This window comes from Bos grunniens, chromosome 13 (genome assembly GCF_055505025.1).
Source record: "Bos grunniens cultivar Pamir isolate PY7600 chromosome 13, Bosgru_T2T1.0, whole genome shotgun sequence".
Lineage (NCBI taxonomy): Eukaryota > Metazoa > Chordata > Mammalia > Artiodactyla > Bovidae > Bos > Bos grunniens.
In genome coordinates this window covers 23,830,772-23,849,676 of record NC_141177.1, presented here as the reverse complement: position 1 = coordinate 23,849,676, position 18,905 = coordinate 23,830,772, and the positions used below count along the sequence as shown (strand labels likewise).

Below are 18,905 nucleotides of genomic sequence, written 5' to 3'. Positions count from 1 at the left end.
TTCACAGTCCAACTCTCACATCCGTACATGACCACTGGAAAAACCATAGCCTTGACTAGACGAACCTTTGTTGGCAAAGTAATGTCTCTGCTTTTGAATATGCTATCTAGGTTGGTCATAACTTTCCTTCCAAGGAGTAAGTGCCTTTTAATTTCATGGCTGCAGTCAGCATCTGTAGTGATTTTGGAGCCCAGAAAAATAAAGTCTGACACTGTTTCCACTGTTTCCCCATCTATTTCCCATGAAGTGATGGGACCAGATGCCATGATCTTCATTTTCTGAATGTTGAGCTTTAAGCCAACTTTTTCACTCTTCATGTGGATACTCATACATGTCACTAAAATGATGAATAATTGACGCCCAACCTTGATCTGGATCCAGTTTTCTTAATCCTGCCTAGGTCGGAGCAGAAAAAAATGGGAGATGATTTTGAGTTTCTTTTCAGGAGTCACACATGAGATGTTCAAGGTGCAGCAAGCTGAGATATCGCAGACTGTGTCACCTGGGGAAACACTCACTCTGAGTTGCAGCATACCAGATTCATTTCCAAATGGACCCGTCTTATGGTTCAAGGGGACTGGACCAAATCGTGAATTAATTTATAATTTTCAAAGAGGTCTCTTTCCCAGAGTAAACCAAATTGGAAACATGGCCAAAGCTGGCAACAAAGACTTTTCCATTCGCATCAGTGAAATCTCTCTTAAAGATGCTGGCACATACTTCTGTGTGAAGTTCAAAGAGGGAAATCCTGACATAGAGTACCAGTCAGGTCGGGGCACCAAGGTGACTGTCACTGGTGAGTTTGACCTTTCCACTTTCTGTCATGTGATATTGTGACAGTAATAATGTCCTCTAGTCATTGAACAACTACATTCTGCTAGATATTGTCAAAGGTACAGTGTACACTTAATCTTGTCATTCTCTCAGAAACCTGTGATTTAAATTTTTTATGGGAGGAGAATCTGAGAGTTAGAAAGGTTGATGAGTGATGAGAGATATCTTGTTTAACATTCCAACATTCAACCCATGCCCCATAGCTAGGCTAAACCAATTAAGGTAATTTCATGTCCCCTACTGGCAGGTGACTCAGATGAGACAGACTTAAGTCAATTTGTGTCCATAAGAGAAATCTGGGAAACTAATACAATTTTCTCCCCTGTTGGCTAGGAATAAGAAATAATTTTGTCCCGGATACTCCAGGCAGACATTTTTTGGCCACGAGGGGAACCAACTTGAATAAAAATCTACTCTAGAGAAGTGCAAAAATGTAAAGTATGTGGGTTGACAACATTGAATATCCGTGTTGCTCCTGATTCCAACCCCACCTCTGGACCGTCAATTATAGAAGAGAAAACCTCTCCTTTAAGCCTGTTTGCTAAAGTCAGCACTGTCCTAATGGATGACAGCTGATAAAGAGCATCCACAGAGCACTGAAGCACAATTTCCAATCAGTTTTTTCTGCTTCTAAAGTCTTACTGTATTTGTTTGTCTATTTTATTATGACCTCTGAGCAATACCCAGCCCGAGGAATGATTAAATTGGTGATATGAAAACATTACTGTTTATTGGGCATCTGCTATATCCCAAACACTTTCCCTATATTATTATAGTTACCTGTGTAGCAACTTGAGCATAACAATGCTTGTCCTCACTGCACAGATGAGTAAACTGAAACTCAAGGAGATTCAGGAGTACAGACAATAGGGAATAGAGGTGAGGTTGGTCTGGGCTCTCTTCAGTATGCTTTATATTAGTGGAGAACCTTTTCTTACAAGGAGGAGGAATTTAATACATTAGTTTAATGACCCTCCCCTCCTTCAAAGAAAAGAAAGGAGCTGCGTGATCCTGTACTTGAGGAGAGTTCTAGCTTCCTCATGTGTTCAAGGCACGAATCAAGAACAAAAAGTCTGAATTTGGGCTCACAGGCTCCAAGGCTCTTACTCTCTGAAGTTCAGCTCTATCGCTTCCTATATTTGTCTTTCTTGCTTGTATGTAGGCCTTGCTGCTGCTGCTGCTGCTAATTCGCTTCAGCCGTGTCCGACTCTGTGCAACCCCATAGACGGCAGCCCACCAGGCTCCCCTATCCCTGGGATTCTCCAGGCAAGAACACTGGAGTGGGTTGCCATTTCCTTCTCCAATGCATGAAAGTGAAAAATGAAAGTGAAGTCGCTCAGTCATGTCCAACTCCTAGCGACCCCATGGACTGCAGCCCACCAGGCTCCTCATTCCATGGGATTTTCTAAGCAAGAGTACTGGAGTGGGTTGCCATTGCCTTCTCCTAGGTAGGCCTTACCAATCCAATAAAGAAAACATTGACATTCATTCCCTCATCTCAGCAACCAGCATGGGAAGAGAGCTCCTTTTTCCCCAGACTCCACAAATGAGTCCCAGAGAATCGCTCAAATTTGCCTTTCCTGTGCCTTTTACTTGCTCATAACTGCAAAGGAGAGGAGGTATCAGGTAGAAAAATCATCAACCCATTGAAACAAGTGCTTAACAGACTGAAAGCAACATGTGTCTGCCTCAAGGTCTGGATTCTTCCTTTAATGTAGAAGAACGTTGAGACCCAGAGTCTGGAAGGTACACAGGCAGTTCTCTCACTCCCATAATCCTTTAGGTTTGTGGCTTTGCCTTCTTCCTAATAAGACCTCAGTTAGAGTGGAGGTGGAGGTGTGCATGAGGATGATTTAGATGGAAATTATCGTGAATGAGTTCAATTTCCCTATTAAAGTACAAATAGGTACCATTTAGACATGGTAAATGAAAAGTACACATACATACAGTTTTTAAATACTCAGCTAAGTATAGATTTGCTGTAACTAATTGTTGCAATTTTAGGGTTTAAAACAACAGGAATAGACTTATGCGAATCGCATGACAGTGTGAGGAGCCCCACAAACCTACTTGCCAGTGAAATTGGCAAAAAAAAATAACAATAATTAATTAATTAAAGGAGTGACATTAGCAATAGAGCAGACAAGGAAGGTGCCCAGCCTTTGTTCTCCAGTCACGGGAAAGGATTCCAGTGAAAGCTGTAGGAATGAGCAGTGTTTTTTATACTCGTACTCCTCCTTCAACCTGGTGTAGCAGCACAACTGGGAGGAAACCTTACGTGCCTGCTCCGCCCTTGGAAACACACTGGGTCATTCATCCAACATTGTGACTTGTTTTGGGGCTGACTGTGGGATTAGTTTCTGTATCATCTGACTCAGAACTCTAACAGGAACAGCAGCACAGTTTAGAAGTGCAGAAAACAGAAGCCATTGAAGAGGTTTCATTAGAGCTTCAGATATTAGGTAGTTCCACAGGAAGACACAAATGGGTATAAGAGATTGAGAACTCCTAAGAAACAGGAAAGCTATATAGGGAATTTGAGATAGCTAAGCATAATGACCAACCTAGATAGCATATTAAAAAGCAGAGACATTACTTTGTCAACAAAGGTTTGTCTAGTCAAGGCTATGGTTTTTCCAGTGGTCATGTATGGATGTGAGAGTTGGACTGTGAAGAAAGCTGAGTGCTGAAGAATTGATGCTTTTGAACTGTGATATTGGAGAAGACTCTTGAGAGTCCCTTGGACTGCAAGAAGATCCAACCAGTCCATCCTAAAGGAGATCAGTCCTGGGTGTTCATTGGAAGGACTGATGTTGAAGCTGAAACTCCAATACTTTGGCCACCTCATGCTAAGAGTTGACTCATTGGAAAAGACTCTGATGCTGGGAGGGATTGGGGGCAGGAGGAGAAGGGGACAACAGAGGATGAGATGGCTGGATGGCATCACCAACTCGATGGACATGAGTTTGGGTAAACTCCGGGAGTTGGTGATGGACAGGGAGGCCTGGTGTGCTGTGATTCATGGGGTTGCAAAGAGTCGGACATGACTGAGCGACTGAATTGAACTGAACTGAACTGAAGCATAAACACAGCCTGTTGTTCAGCCACTCAGTCATGTCTGACTCTTTGAGATCCTATGGACTGCAGCACACCAGGCTTCCCTGTAGTTCACTATCTCCTGGAATTTGCTCAGACTCATGTCCATTCAGTGATGCCATCTAACCACCTCGTCCTCTGTCGTCCCCTTCACCTCCTACCTTCAATTTTTCCCAGTGTCAGAGTCTTTCCTAATGAGTCAGCTTTTTGCATCAGATGGCCAAAGTGTTGGAGCTTCCGCTTCAGCATCAGTCCTTCCAATGAATATTCAGGACTGATTTCCTTTAGGATTGACCGGTTGGATTTCCTTGCAGTCCAAGGGACTCTCAAGAGTCTTCTCCAACACCACAGTACAAAAGCAACAATTCTTTGGTGCCCAGCTTTCGTCATGGTCCAACTCTCACATCCATACATAACTACTGGAAAAACCATAGCTTTGACTAAATGGACCTTTGTTGGCAAAGTAATGTCTCTGCATTTTAATATACCATCTGGGTTGATCATAGCTTTTCTTCCAAGGAGCAAGTGTCTTTTAATTTTGTGTCTGCACACCATCTGCAGTGATTTTGGAGCCCAAGAAAGTAAAGTCTGTCACTATTGCCATTGTTTCCCCATCTATTTGCCATGAAGTGATGGGACCGGATGCCATGATTTTTGTTTTTAGAATGTTGAGTTTTAAACCAGCTTTTTCACTTTCCTCTTTCACCTTCATCAAGAGGCTCTCACAGCCTAGAGAAGATATATCCCCAGAAAATACTTGAAAGGCCCCAGAATCTAGCCAGGATGATTGAAGAAGGCATTCCCCTGCACAAAGCCAGTCCATAAAGAGATGGTTGTTTTAGTTCATTCAGGCTACTGTACTAAAACAGCATATACTGAGAAGTTCATAAATAATAGAAATTTATTTCTCATAGCTCAGGAGGCTGGAAATCCAAGATCATCGCACCAGCCTGGTCATGTGAGGGCTCTCTTCTAGATCAAAAATCTCTTATTGTATCCTCACATGGCAGAAGCAGCTAGGGAGCTCTGTGTGGCCTGTTTTATAAGGCCTTACTACCATTTCTCATGATTCCACTCTCATGAGCTAAGTATCTCCTGAAGGCTCCTCCTACTAATTCTATGACATTCAGGACATAGGATTTCAAATATGAATTAGGGAAGACATAAAAATGGTGTGTTCAAACGTCCAAATTTCAACCAAAGACCGGAAAGCATCTAGGAAAACATGGCCTAATCAAATGAAAACTCCAGAAACTGACTGTAAAGAGACTCAGATTGTGTCTCGACTCACACATAAAATTATTTTCTAATTTTCCTTGTTACGGCTTCTTAGACACATCCATCATGTAAAAGCAGACATTTAGTTATCAAATACATGAATTTTTTCTACAGTATCTTTGAGAGTAATTTCTCATTTAAATGCTTTCTTCTTTGCAATCACTCTGTATTTTTTCAGTCTTCTAACTTTATTGAGGCTTTTAATGGCTAAGTCAAATCACTCTTGGTAAATGTCACATTGCCCTTGAAAATATGTGGGTTATTTTCAAATATCTTTTGATGTTGATATCTAACATAATTCCACAGTGATAAGAGTACAGACTCTCTATGATTTCAATACCTTTGGACCATGAAATTTTTGCACCTTGTTTTACATCCCTGGGTATGTTCCAGTGTCTTCTAGTTTATAGTCTATGGGAACTTAAGTAGAATTTGAACTTGAGTAGTATCCTACTGTTTTGTGAAAATTTCATAAATCTTAATTATGTTAAACTGGTTTATAGTGCTCTTCAGGTCTACTATATCCTACCTCTCTGTATATTCATTCTATTAATTTTGAGAGTTTGATATTGAAATTCCAACTAAAAATCTTAATTTATCTACTTAAAAATAATTGTAATATATAAAAATAATTATATTACAATTGTAATAATTGAACTATATGTAACCTTGTTCTGTATTTTCCAAGTCTCCTGTAAATGTGTTATCGTACTTTCATAATTTGAAAAAGAAGAAAAAAAGTCAGCTGAAATGTGAAGAAGTATGGAGCTGAGCCCAGACAAAATTATCAACCCACAGAATCACAAATTAAATAAATGGTTATTGTTTTAAACCACAGCAGTTTTGGTGTGGTTTGTTACCCAGCAGTAGCTAAACCATACAATGCCTTGCCTACTAAAATAAAAAAATTTTTTTCATTTTAAATAAAACTTAAGAAATAGCTGAGAAAGGAAAGCACATAGATAAGTGGCTGATTCATGAGGATGACATGCAGGTCCTGAGAGTCTTGTGGAATTTTCCAGGCCTATGGTCTATTCAAAGAAGCTTCAATATATCAGGGTCCTCAACAGGAGAACAAGTAGAGGCAGTAATGGGATTTACCGATGGTTCCATGAAAGGTACTAAAGGCCATGCAGGACCAGCCACATCTCAACAGACCCCAAGTGAAAAGTGCTCAAGGAGCAGGTCAGACCACCTCTGAAACAGACTCAGACCCCAAGACAGTGATCAGACCCAAGGCCCACCTTTCCATCCAGAAAAAAACTTCAGCTTCCTCTGCACCCAGGACCACCTGCAGTAGGAAAGAAGAAAGGAAGCACTGAAAACTTGAGCTTTTTTTTCCTAAAAAAGACTGAGTTAACCTAAGAGAGAATGATGGCAGCATATAAGTGCTTACTCTATCCCATAAATGCAACCATATTTTTATTTTCATTTTATAGATCAGGAGTGTTCAATGATTGTCCTAGGGTCACACAGCCAGATCTGGGTAAAGCCACAATCTAAATCTAGACAGTACAGCTAAAGAGGCTATCAGAACATGGAAAAGCCTGGGATTAGTTAGCAAACTTAATTTTTCCTTCCTAATAACTGGCATGATGGAGGAGGGGGTGATTCTTGAGAAAGTTTAGATCAGTTACAGAAAATTAAGAGGCCACAAACACAAATGTTTGCACAACCTGAGTGTGTTCCATTTGGACCCCAGAAAATGGAGCTTTAGAGTGTTGCCCACAATTATACAATTAGGAAGTGTCTGTGCCCACCCTCCAATGCCAAAAGGAGGCTACTAGGGGTCTTGATTTACAATCAGTCCTTCTTAAGCAAAGTTACTTCCTCTATTTCCTACATATTATGAATAATGATGGATAATATGTTTTCCCTTTATATTATGCTACACCCTCATGCATATATGTCATATCATTCCTGCACTTAGGAAGGGATTGCTCCTGTCCCCATTTTTTAGATGAGGCAATAAAGCCTTGAAAATGACAAATGACTTTGAAAGGTCACACAACCAGGAACAGGCAGACCCAATTCTCTATTTTTATTTTAGACTTTTTATTTTATAGTCTATAACTATAGTTATAGTTATAGTTGACTATAGGGCTATAGTCAATTAACAACGTTGTGGTAGTTTCAGCTGAACAGTGAAGGGACTCAGCCATACATATACATGTATCCATTCTCCCCCAAACTACACTCCCATCCAGACTGCTACATGACATTGAACAGAATTCCCTGTGCTGTATAGTAAGACCTTGCTGGTTATCAGTTTTAACTATAGCAGTATGTACATGTCCATTCCAAACTCCTTAACTATCCCTTCCCCCCAGCAGTCATAAATCTGTGTCTCTCTGTTTTGCAAGTTCATCTGTGTCAGTTCTTTTGAGATTCCACATATAAGGGATGTCTGTTGGAGAAGACTCTTGAGAGTCCCTTGGACTGCAAGGAGATCCAACCAGTCCATTCTGAAGGAGATCAGCCCTGGGATTTCTTTGGAAGGAATGATGCTGAAGCTGAAACTCCAATACTTTGGCCACCTCATGTGAAGAGTTGACTCATTGGAAAAGACTCTGATGCTGGGAGGGATTGGGGGCAGGAGGAGAAGGGGACGACAGAGGATGAGATGGCTGGATGGCATCACTGACTCGATGGACGTGAGTCTGAGTGAACTCTGGGAGTTGGTGATGGACAGGGAGGCCTGGCGTGCTGCGATTCATGGGGTCGCAAAGAGTCGGACAAGACTGAGCGACTGATCTGATCTGATACATTTTTCTCCTTCTCTAGAGGCAGACGCAATTCTTGATCCAAAGTCAGGCTGACTTGAGGCCACACTGTGACAACCGTGTTCATCTCCCTCCCAGGATGGCAAGGACAGGGTCTGGGAAAGGTCATTAAGGTTTTGACAGAGTGAATACAGGAACTACTGCTCAGATGTGAAAGCCGGAAACTCCTCCATTCCCCTTCTTCCTCTTGCAGCTTTGTTTTGCTTTAGCGAAAATACTTCCCCAAATAGTCCTGGCCATGAGAAGGCCTTGTATACGGACCCCACTTCAGACTCCAACGCCCATCAGAGAGTAGAATGGTGGTCAGTCTAGGGGACCACAGGAGATGCCCTGTGCCCTCTCTGATGCCCACCCTGACCTGCCTGGCTCCCTCATCTCCCTGCTCCTGGCTGCTGGCACTGCTCCTTGTCCTCTCCGGTGAGTAGGATCTGAGACAGAAGAGGATCCACCCCTGGCTGACCCCAGAGACAGGTGCCAGGAGGGGCCTGACCCCTACCAGATGGAGTGGGAGGGAGAAGCTGAGAATATCTCTGATCCCAGCAGAACTCAGACCAAGTGTCTGGAGAAGCAGAACTTTTAGGGCAGCACAGGGAAGCCAAGCTCCCAGGCTCTGGGCTTACAACACCATGTTCTGGCTCAGATACTTGTTAGCCCATCTGCAAAGAACCGGTCTTTGGGACCTTTCTCTAGGGGGTGCTGTGAGTTATTAAATATTAATATAAAAATAGTGAGGCTCAGCCCAGGACTGGCTACATAATTTGCCCAGCCCTGTGCAAAATGAAACCGCAGGTCCTTTGTTCCAAAGATATTAAGAATTTTAAAACAGCAATAGTAGAGCACTAAGGCAAGCATGAGGCTCTTCTAAGCTTTGGGCCCTGTGCAACTATACAAATCAAACATCCGTAAGTCAGTGGGGCTCCATAAAATGAGACTAATCCTAGGGCCCATCTCAAGACTTTGTGTGAGATAATACCTATAAATACCTGGCACAATGTAAAGATTTAATAACTATTGGCCACTACTATCATACCGATGTCTCCTCTAAGTCAGGATCAGGCTGATTTAGCTCCTGAGTTTGGGGTCTTCCAGGTACAACTCAGACTCGGAGCCCAGAACCCTTGGATCAACCAGACAAGATGCGTAGCTCTCAGTGGGCTCGTTCTGTCCCCTGCCCATCTGGGTCTCTGTCCCAGGACCTACTGAGATCTAGATTCTGTTCATTGCACCTTGGGTCCCCCAGAATGGTCAGCCCCAAGAGAGGTTTCCTTGAGTAAAGTGTGAGTCATAATTCTTAGTAACTCATTTCACAAATACTTCGAGTGTCCCTTAGGTGTTAGGCACTAGGTTAGGAAATCATATATCTAAACAAACCAGAGTAAAATATTTTCAAAATATTTGTGGAAAATAGTGATTTCTAGCAGACTTCCAAAAGTGAACCCCTTGACAAGGATCACGAAAACCAGAGCATGCAGATAGAAAAATGGGTGGGACGGAATTCCAGAGCTGTGGGAAAGGGACTAGTCCAGCTTTACAGACGAGGCAGAGACAAAGCACCCCGGACATTTCCCAAAGTCTGTGTGATAACACAGAAGGAGAATCAAGCAAAGGGGAGTGAGAAGGGGTGAGAGCACAGCGCCTTATTCCAGACTCCAGTTTCCTCTCTGCTGTTTCACTTTCCCAGACTTGCCCCAGCTGGGATAAGAACCACGCGACTTTCTGAGCCCTCACCTTCTCTACTGCCTCTTTAGTTCTCCCCTTCTCATAACACACAGAAGCTTCATCTTCATAAAATTTTAATAGCTTTATTGAGGTACAACTGACATAAAGCAAACTGTATGTGTTTAAGGTGTGCAATTTGACACGTTTTGTGGGCATTGGACACGTTTCAAAGTTGTGAACTTATCACCAAGATAATCAAGATGATGAATGAATATAACACTTGTAAAAGTTTCCTTGCATCCTTTCCATTCCTCCTCCTCCCCAGGCAACTGCTTATCTGTCTCCCATTGCTGCCTCCCATCACTACAGTTTAGTTTGCACTTTCTAGAAATTTATACAACAAACATCCAGTATATACCCTTGTTTGCCTGGCTTCTTTTATTCATTGCAATTATTTGAGAGTCACACATGTTGTTGCACATATCAATAGTCATTTTTTGTCTATCTACTGTATGGATAAACAAACCAGTTTGTTTCTCCACTCACTTATTGACAGACATTTGGGTTGCTTGCTGTTTGGTGTGGACATATGCTTTCATTTCTCTTGGGGAAAGTACCAAGAACAAAATGACTGGATCATATGGCAGGTGATTGATTAACTTTTAAAGACACTGCTTTAAAGTTTTGCAAAGTGATTTACCACATTATATTTTCATCATCAATGTAGGAGAATGACATTTCCCCCAATCCTTGCCAACATTTGGTATGGTCAGCCTCTTCAATTTTAGTCATTCTAAAAAGTAGCATCTCATTGTGGTTTTAATTTGCAATATGCAATTGGATCTTACATTTTTTGTCCAATGTGACAGTTTCTAACTTTTTCTGGGAATATTTAGACCATTTACATTTAAAATAATTTTTAATATGATTGGGTTTAAATCTATTAAGAAATCTGTTCTACTTGTTCTTTGCTCCCTTTTGCTTCTTTTTCTGTCTTCATTTGGTAATTTAATACTTTTATAACGTTATTCTCTTTTTTTGGCTTATTAGCTGTGATTTTATTTTGTAATTTAGTGATTGCTTTAGGGTTTACAATATATTAATACCTCTTTATCAACATCTACCTTAAGTGATACCATACCATTTCACATATAGTATAAGAACCTTATGATGGTATACTAACATTCTCCCCACCCCAATCATTATTCTACTGTTACCTACTTAACTTTACTTATACGTGTATTATAAGCTTCACTTTAGAATGTTATTATATTTTATTACTTGGGGCCTTGTTTTTCAGATTTGCTACATGGGAGAGAGCACTTCTCTCTAGGCAGAGTACTCTCTTCTGTGTAGTCTACCCATTATCCTGTTGATGAGTTTTTCCAGTTTTACAGATGGGAACAGGCATTATTCTCTGTGCTCTGCTGAGTGATGGGCACGATTTCGTGCATATGTGTGAGGAAACTGCTGAGGGCAGGGAAAGGAGCACCAGCAGGAATTAGAGAGGACGAGGTCTCACCACTCATATAGTGGGGTTTGGGGTGAGTATCGCTGAACTTCCTGGAACTAAGGACACCAAGGACAAACAGAATCCCTGGGACTGGACATGGGGTGTCCCTTGGTCACAACTGTGAGGCAGTTCTTAGTGGCTAATGGCACATACCTCGCTGAAGATGGGAGGGAAATGAATTTTGAATTCCACAACCCTTCCCCAGATCCTCTTAGAAGGGAATATTTGCTCCACCTTTCTACTCCCCTCCTGCACTGAAAACCAAGAAACACCATGATGCAAACTTAAGACCTGGGATGAGACCGAGTTATGCCCAAGGCCTGATGAAAGCACAGACGAAGGGAAACTCGCAGCACAAAGCTGATGACCCCATCGTGACCTTATTACTTATAAGTTCTCCATTTTATAGCCCTGCTCTCTCTCTCTCTCTCTCTCTCTCTGTCTCCAGCCAGCTGCTTCACCTCCTCTTTCACTTCCCTCTCCAACAACACCCCTCAAGTGTTCTAAGCAATTGTTCCTGACCAGTTAATGGCTGGTTTATGTTAAGTTTGCCTCTTAGGACTCCAAGTTCCTCTAGCCTTGCACGAAGCCTTTTTTCCTCTGTTGCAGGAGTTCCTGAGCAGAGCAAGGGGAGTAAGTGGCAGGTGCTGCAGCCCGAGGGCCCCATGCTGGTGGCAGAAGGGGAGACAGTCCTGCTGAGATGTACAGTAGTCGGCTCCTGCACTGATGACATGATCAAGTGGGTCAAGGTGAGCAGCCAGGACCAGCAAGAAATCTATAACTTCAAGCATGGCTTCTTCCCCGGGGTGATGCCTATGATCCAGAAGATGCTGGAGCCGCTTAACTGTGACTATTCCATCTATATCCACAATGTCACCGGGAAACATGTTGGAACCTATCACTGTGTGAGATCTGATGGCTCAAGTGAGCACTCAGGAAAGATGCTGGATGGAGGCACCTCCGTGCTTGTGAAGGGTGAGTATCAGGCCCTGCAGGTCACAACCTTCTGCTCTGATCTATCTCCCTTTACCCGCATCATTCACCTTTACCCACAATCAAGCTCTGCTCGCAAAACCTCAGTGACATACAACAATTCGTATGTCTCACTCACACATTTACAGGCAGCTGGGCTGGTTCTATTCTGCATGTCTTATTCCAGGGCCCAGACTGGCCAGAGTACATATTTCTCATGGAGATAGCAGAAGCACAGAGGGAAAGTCCCAACACCTTAGGCACATTTCAAGCTTCTACTTGTGTGTCTGCTGTTAATAATAAATAGCCCATTGGCTAAAGCAAGTCACATGGCTAAGGTCAAAGGTAAGAGGCAAGGAAGTATACCCAACCACTATGAGGCCACGGTAAGAGTTTGGATGTGCCACGCCATCAGAGGAGAGTCAAGAACTGGGGCTGATCATTTAATCCACAAGTAACCAGTCATGTCATCTCTAAGTACACCAGTGGTGACCTGGACACCAATATGGTCTGTCATTCAATAGGAATGTGTTCTTAACTTAGTCATTTCAGGTCAACATCCTTCAAGTGCTTAATTTGTGAAATAGGCAATATAATTCCTATTTCAAAGGATATTCAGGTGATGAAATAGAAGAATTGATGTTTGTGAAACCCCTGTAAATTGTTGACTTGGAGGATATCTGTGTGTGTGTGTGTCAGGGTAGGGGGTGGAGGTGGGGGGTTCATTTTATCTTAATGCAAACATTTCAGAAACCCTTCTCTGACTCCTTCCAAGCTTCTCTTGGTCCTGCAGTCTTCTGGGTTTCCAACCTCAGAAGAATTTTCTAAGCCACCTCCACCACCAGACTGAGAACTCTAGGGTACGGCATTTATGTGTTGCTGAGCTTTCTTTTCCCCAGTCCTAGCATCAGCACATAGTAGGTACTGAGAACTTCTTTACTGAGTGAATCAGCTATTGAACAATGAGGGAATGTGGGAGGGAGTAGCTGAGTGAAAAAAACAGGGGAAGGAAAGGGAGGAAATCAGTGAACTGTGGAGGGAGAGAGAGAACAATGAAGTCCTCTCTTTGGATGCAGGACCTGGGAACACAGGGCCAGACCTCTGGATCATCCAACCCCAGGAATTGGTGTTGGCAACGCCTGGAGACACCGTCTTTCTGAATTGCACAGTGCTTGGAGTTGGTCCCCCAGGACCCATCAGGTGGTTTCGGGGGACTGGTCTGAGCCGGGAGGCCATCTACAACTTTAGAGGCATCTCCTACTCCAACGTGACTGCAGTCCAAGCCTCCAACAATGATTTCAGCATTCTTCTGCATGGCATCTCCACCGAGCATGCAGGAACCTACTATTGTGTAAAGTTTCAGACTAAACTCAACAGGCAGTACCTATCCGGACAGGGCACCAGGTTGAGAGTCAAAGGTGAGACAGGTAGTCAGGAAGGTGTTGGGGGACAGAGGGAGGTGGTCCACCAGGAAATTTTTACCATGTCGCAAACAAGCTAGCTCTTCTTAGACTCAAAGTCATTTACATAGGCTATTAATGCTTTCTCCTTTTCTATGGAGAATTTCTACTCATCCTTCAAGGCCCAGCATAAATAGCCCCTCCTCTGTGAAATCTTCTCCTTCTCCCAGGCAGAGTTGATTTCTCCCCATTCTGGGCTCCACAGAGACAGACTGTGGAGACTGTACAGACTCTTAATGATTCAACAAACATGCATGTGTGCCTTTGACGGCCACACACTGGGTGCTGCAGATACAGAAACGGAGCAGGCATTGTCTCTATTCCAGAGATGCTCAACCAGGTCTGACTAGTCCTTCATAGTTACTGGACTTGACTTCTAGTCCCTATCCCAGGCAGAAACTCACAGGCTCATCTCCCCAGCTACTAACACAGGGGCTCAGGAAATGGAGGGATAGAAAGAAAGGGGAGTGTGAGACCACTTCTCTTCCTTGCAGTAAATCACACTTCTCTCCAAGGGTCAGAATTCACCAAGGAACGTACAACCAAGATATTTCCATCAGGTGAGTATATTTACCTCCAGTGGCATAACCAGTCCCCCACAGGTAAGTGGGGCCAGAGAGGGCTTGGCCATGGGAGATGAGCAGCCCCAGACTTCTGGGGCCCTCCTGCCACAAAGACGGTTCCCATGACTCCATCTGAACTGCACAAGCAGAACCCAGAGAACCAGAGTAAAGTTCAATCAAAGAAGTACTTTCCAACAGTCAGTGTGAACTGCTCAGTGGGCAGTCTTGCTGTGAGGTCTTGAGCTCCCCCTGAGTCAGAAAAAGGATACACTGTGGAGCTGTGCAGAACAGAGCTGGAGAACATGGCTTTGTAGCCAGGCTCCCTGGATTGAGCACCTTCCTAGCTCTTTGAGTCTCTGGTGTCCTGCTCTGTGATCTGTGAGGGGAAAGGGAGATAAAAATCAGAGAGTTTACCTCACGGAACTATATACAGATCCAATGGGGCAAGTGCCCAGAACTATGCCTATCACATAGCCTCAAGGGCACTTGATAATTGGGGGATGAACTTGGGATAGAGGTGACCAGGTTAGCTTCCCAGATGCTCGGCCCTGTTCCTGCTATCCTTGGGAGCCAGACCACTTCGTCCCATCACTATTTTGGCACATGTGGCCCTGAGCAAATCACTCCCCTACTCTGGGTCTGTTTCCTCATCTATACAAATTGAACTGTTATCCTACTTTGCAAGATTAGTTTGAGGATTATATAAGGCATTTAGGAAATGCTTAGCTCCGGCCCTGGGACAAAGGAGTTGAGCAGCAAATAATGAAAGACATTTTCTCTTGTTATCAGAGGTCTGGGATGCTGTCAAGATGATTAAGGGTACAAACAGGATATTGGGCAAAGGCTCTGTGAGCCTGAAACAGGAGGAAGGGAGGTCTATGATCTCTTTAGCTGTAGAAGGGATGTGGCCCCGCAGGCTATACAGAAGCTAGGCTCAGCTTCACCATAGGGGCACTGAGTTGTGGGCTGTTGGGGGCTCACCCGGGGTCCTTCCTGAGCTTTCCTCTGTGTCTCCCAGGGCTCCTGTCTGTCCTCACACTTGCGGTCCTGGGACTGAAAACAGTGACCTTGGCTGCACTCTTGCTGGCCCTGGTTGTCTGCTGGAGAAGCCCTTGACAAGAAGACATCAGAACTCCAGGCCCAGAAGAGGTGTGCTCGTCTTAGCATGGGTCATGGATGACTGGTCAGCCCTAGAGTGGGTCCTCTAAGAGATGGCCCAGGAATCCCTAATCATTTCTCTGCCTCCCGGCTGCCCAGCTGCCAGCTGCCCTCCCAGCTGCCTTCAAGCCTCACGATGAACTCCAGGATCCTGATTCCTGTTCACCTGGTGAAATTCTCTATTTGTCACTGGGCTCCCTTCTGTTTGCTTTTTTCTCACTGTATTTCACTGTTTGTTGAACCCAGGGTAGACAAGGTGCGAGCTAAGAGGCTGGAAGAAGATGCGAGGAGCCGTAGGAACTGTAGACATGTTTATTCTCTCCTCTCGTGGCTGACCCAGCAGACAAAGCCCTAATGCAGCCTCACTGCCACAATGTTAGCCATAACATAGCCCCAAGGGCTTTCTCAGGTAGAGTTTATATATGCTTCAGAACAAACGTAGCCTGTGGCCAAGAAATTACCTCCTGACATGCGTGTGCAGTGCTATAGGTGACCTCAGCTGTTATGTAATTATTATTTACAAAAAGTGGGGCAAGAGTGAGAAGATGTGGGGTGAGGGAGCCTGATCACTCCATCTTCACCACTTTGCTCTTTCCCTACAGCCTTCCTTTCTCTTCTCAGCCTGTTCAAACCCTCCTTGTCTTTTAAGGTCTTGCCCAAGTCTCTCCTCGAGGCCTCTGCTCCTGTTGCAGCCCCTTTTGGAGGGCCCACCCCCTTGGTCCCCACCCTACATTTTCTCTTCCTTCAAGATCCAACTTGAGAGTCCTTCCCAGAAGGTTTCCCTGAGTGACTCTGAGCTGGCCCAGCCAGACCACCTGTGCCCCTCCATCTCTATCCTTTCTTCCTCCTTTTCTGCCTGCTTTCTTTCTTCACCCTGGCTGGCTTAGGTGGCTATAATAGTTAGAATTCAGGTTTGGCAACTTTGACAAAACTCTCAAATCAGAAGAAAGTAGCTCAAATCTGAAGAAAGTTGGTTCCTCTAGTAATATTTGAGCATAAACAGGCCAGGCAATTTGGGGACTCCTTGAGACCCCAAGATTCTTTGATCTTGTTGATACCAGGTCCATATCTCAGGCAGAAAGACCAGGGAAGAGGAGGATGACACTTCCCTTCAAGGTCACAGGTAGGAATTTGCCCATATCACCTCTGCCTGGTTGGAATGTGGTCACTTGGTCACACCTAGCTGCAAGGAAGGCAACAAGAGTGCACCTAGCTAAAATCTGTCACTAGAGAGCCAGAGAGTAAAGCTCAGTAGATGACCAGCAATCTCTACCCCTGTGGCGTAGAGATAGCTTACTTGCTGTGTGGCACACCTGAGCTCCATTCCCAGGTGAAATGGCACCTCTCTGTACCTCTGCCTCCACTAGGGCAGCATAGTGGAGGGTAGTAGTTCTAAAGAAAAGGACACGTCGCCCCCCAGGGACATGGCAATGTTTACAGACATTTTTGATTGTCATAACTTGGGGGAGACTGTTGCCCTCTAATGATTAGAGGTCAAGGATGCTGCTAAATGCACAGGACAGACCCCACAGCCAAGAGTTATCTGGCCCAAAGTATCAGTAGAATCAAAGTCGAGAAGCCCTGACGTAGTGGAAAGCATGCATTCCCTGCAGTCAGACACGCCCGATTTCTAATCCTGAAGCGCCCACTCCCTCCTTGTGCACCATTGATAACGAATCAGTCATTGCCCCTCTTGGAACATGGAGGAAAATAACGTGGACTTCTGCATTGTATAAGAAACAATTCAACATCGACTGAGGGCTTACTATGAGCTGTGTGTTCTGTGTACACTCAGTACATGTGAACTCCCTTTTCTCTTTCCATACAAACATTTATTAGCACCTATTATATCAGGAAATGGATTAGTCTGAATGTTTTTCATTGTAACAAACAGAAAAGTGGGTGGAACAACACTAAGCCAACACATTTAGCCCGAGTGTTTGTGCCAGTCTCAAAATATGGATAACTGGTGCTGTAGCTGGATCAGCTCTTGTAGTTCTTATTATGAGTGCAAGATGCCCTTCAGCAATATCCATCAGGGAACTTTGAAGAACTAGAGGTTTATAACTTTACAAGACCTGGAAGTTACACAGAATTCCTGGGGCCGCACTGTGAGGTCACAAGGAAAAAACAGAGGGAACACCTGGGGTTCTGTTTTATTGAGGTTGATGATTTTCTGGGCTCACTCTTTATGGGTAAATTTAAAACTTAAGAGCAGGAATTTAAAGCCCAGGAAGAAGAAAAGAAATAGTAGCTCAAATGATCAGTTATTGAAATCAACCAAGATCTCTAAAACAAAGCAAACTCAGTGGGGGAAGATGGCCTGGCTATTTAGCCCTGTGACTGGCAGTATGTTCAGAAATAAACACATTGAAGGGGGTGCCTCTTTGAAATGGATGCCTCAGCAGTCAAAACTTAAATAAGATAATAGCATTACCAAAAAAAAAAGAAAAAACTGTCAAGGTTTACACTGCACTGAGAACTGAATAATTATTGAATTACCAGACATCAGAAGAAAGGGTAGATATAATAAATTAAATAATATCTTCCTACAAAAGATATCCAAGTCTGAATCCCTGGAACCTGTGAATGTTACCTTATGTGACAAAAAGGACTTTGCAGATGTGATTGTGCGTGTGTGTCCCATCTTTAAATGGAGCGGTTGTCCTGAATTATCCAAAGTGAAAGTGTTAGTCACTCAGTCATGCCTGACTCTTTGCAACCCCATGAACTGTAGCTAGTAGCCTGCCAGGCTACTCTATCCATGGAATTCTCCAGGCAAGATATACTGGAGTGGATAGCCATTCCCTTCTGCAGGGGATCTTCCCAACCCAGGGATTGAACCCAGATCTCCTGCATTGCAGGTAACTTCTTTATTATCTGGGCCACAGGGAAGCCCTTACTTATCCAAGTGGGCCCTAAATGCAATCACAAGTGTCTTTGATGAGGGAGAGACAGAGGGAGATTCCACACAGAACAGGAGGAGAAAGCAATGCGACCACAAAGGCAGAATGGAAGTGTGAAAATTGCTGGCAGCCACAAGCAGCTGGAAGACGCAAGGAGCAGAGTCTTCCCAGTGTCTCTGGAGGGAGCACAGCCCCCTGATACCTTGATTTCAGCCCAGTGATACTAACTTCAGACTTCTGGCTTCCAGAAGCAGGAGAGAATAAATTTCTGTTGTTTTAATGCCATGAAATTTGTGGTAATATGTTAAAGCAGCCACAGGAAGCTATTAATAGGGTGGAACTGGGCTTCTGAAATAACTGGGTATTCCCTGCTCTGCCCCTGTAAACCTATTCACTTGTGCTGACTTAAAAAAAAAAAAAAAAAGCACAATATGAGAGTTATGAGTTAAGTTTTATTTGGGGCAAAATGAGGGCTATCTCCTGAGAGAGAGGATTCCAGATAGTTCTGAGAAACAACTCTAAAGAGGTAGGGGAAGGTCAGCATATACGTGATTTTGGTCAAGGGGGAGTAATGCAATCAAACACATGTTTTTGGCAGAAGGTTTCTGTTAGTCTCGTGAAGGTTACTGCTAGTCACAAGGAGCAGACATCACCATGAGGATTTTAGTATTTTTCTAGATACG

At 43.8% G+C, this 18,905-nt stretch overlaps 2 protein-coding genes across 3 annotated transcripts; both read left to right on the top strand.

Moving 5' to 3' along the window:
- The first annotated feature begins 423 nt into the window (after positions 1 to 423).
- SIRPD (signal regulatory protein delta) lies at positions 424 to 1,266 on the top strand. The gene has a single exon (XM_086332673.1). It carries the CDS (start codon positions 424 to 426, stop codon positions 835 to 837), a length of 414 nt encoding a protein of 137 aa, XP_086188799.1. The 3' UTR covers positions 838 to 1,266.
- Positions 1,267 to 8,137: 6,871 nt separating this feature from the next.
- SIRPB2 (signal regulatory protein beta 2) lies at positions 8,138 to 18,507 on the top strand. 2 transcript variants are annotated; one of them, XM_086332671.1, is made up of 5 exons: positions 8,138 to 8,408; positions 11,773 to 12,138; positions 13,212 to 13,553; positions 14,090 to 14,155; positions 15,177 to 18,507. In XM_086332671.1, exons 1-5 carry the CDS (start codon positions 8,288 to 8,290, stop codon positions 15,272 to 15,274), a joined length of 993 nt encoding a protein of 330 aa, XP_086188797.1. In that variant the 5' UTR covers positions 8,138 to 8,287; the 3' UTR covers positions 15,275 to 18,507. The 2 variants fall into 2 exon arrangements, with proteins under 2 accessions (XP_086188797.1, XP_086188798.1); XM_086332672.1 differs by having other exon boundaries at positions 14,111 to 14,155; positions 15,177 to 17,873.
- Positions 18,508 to 18,905: the final 398 nt, after the last annotated feature.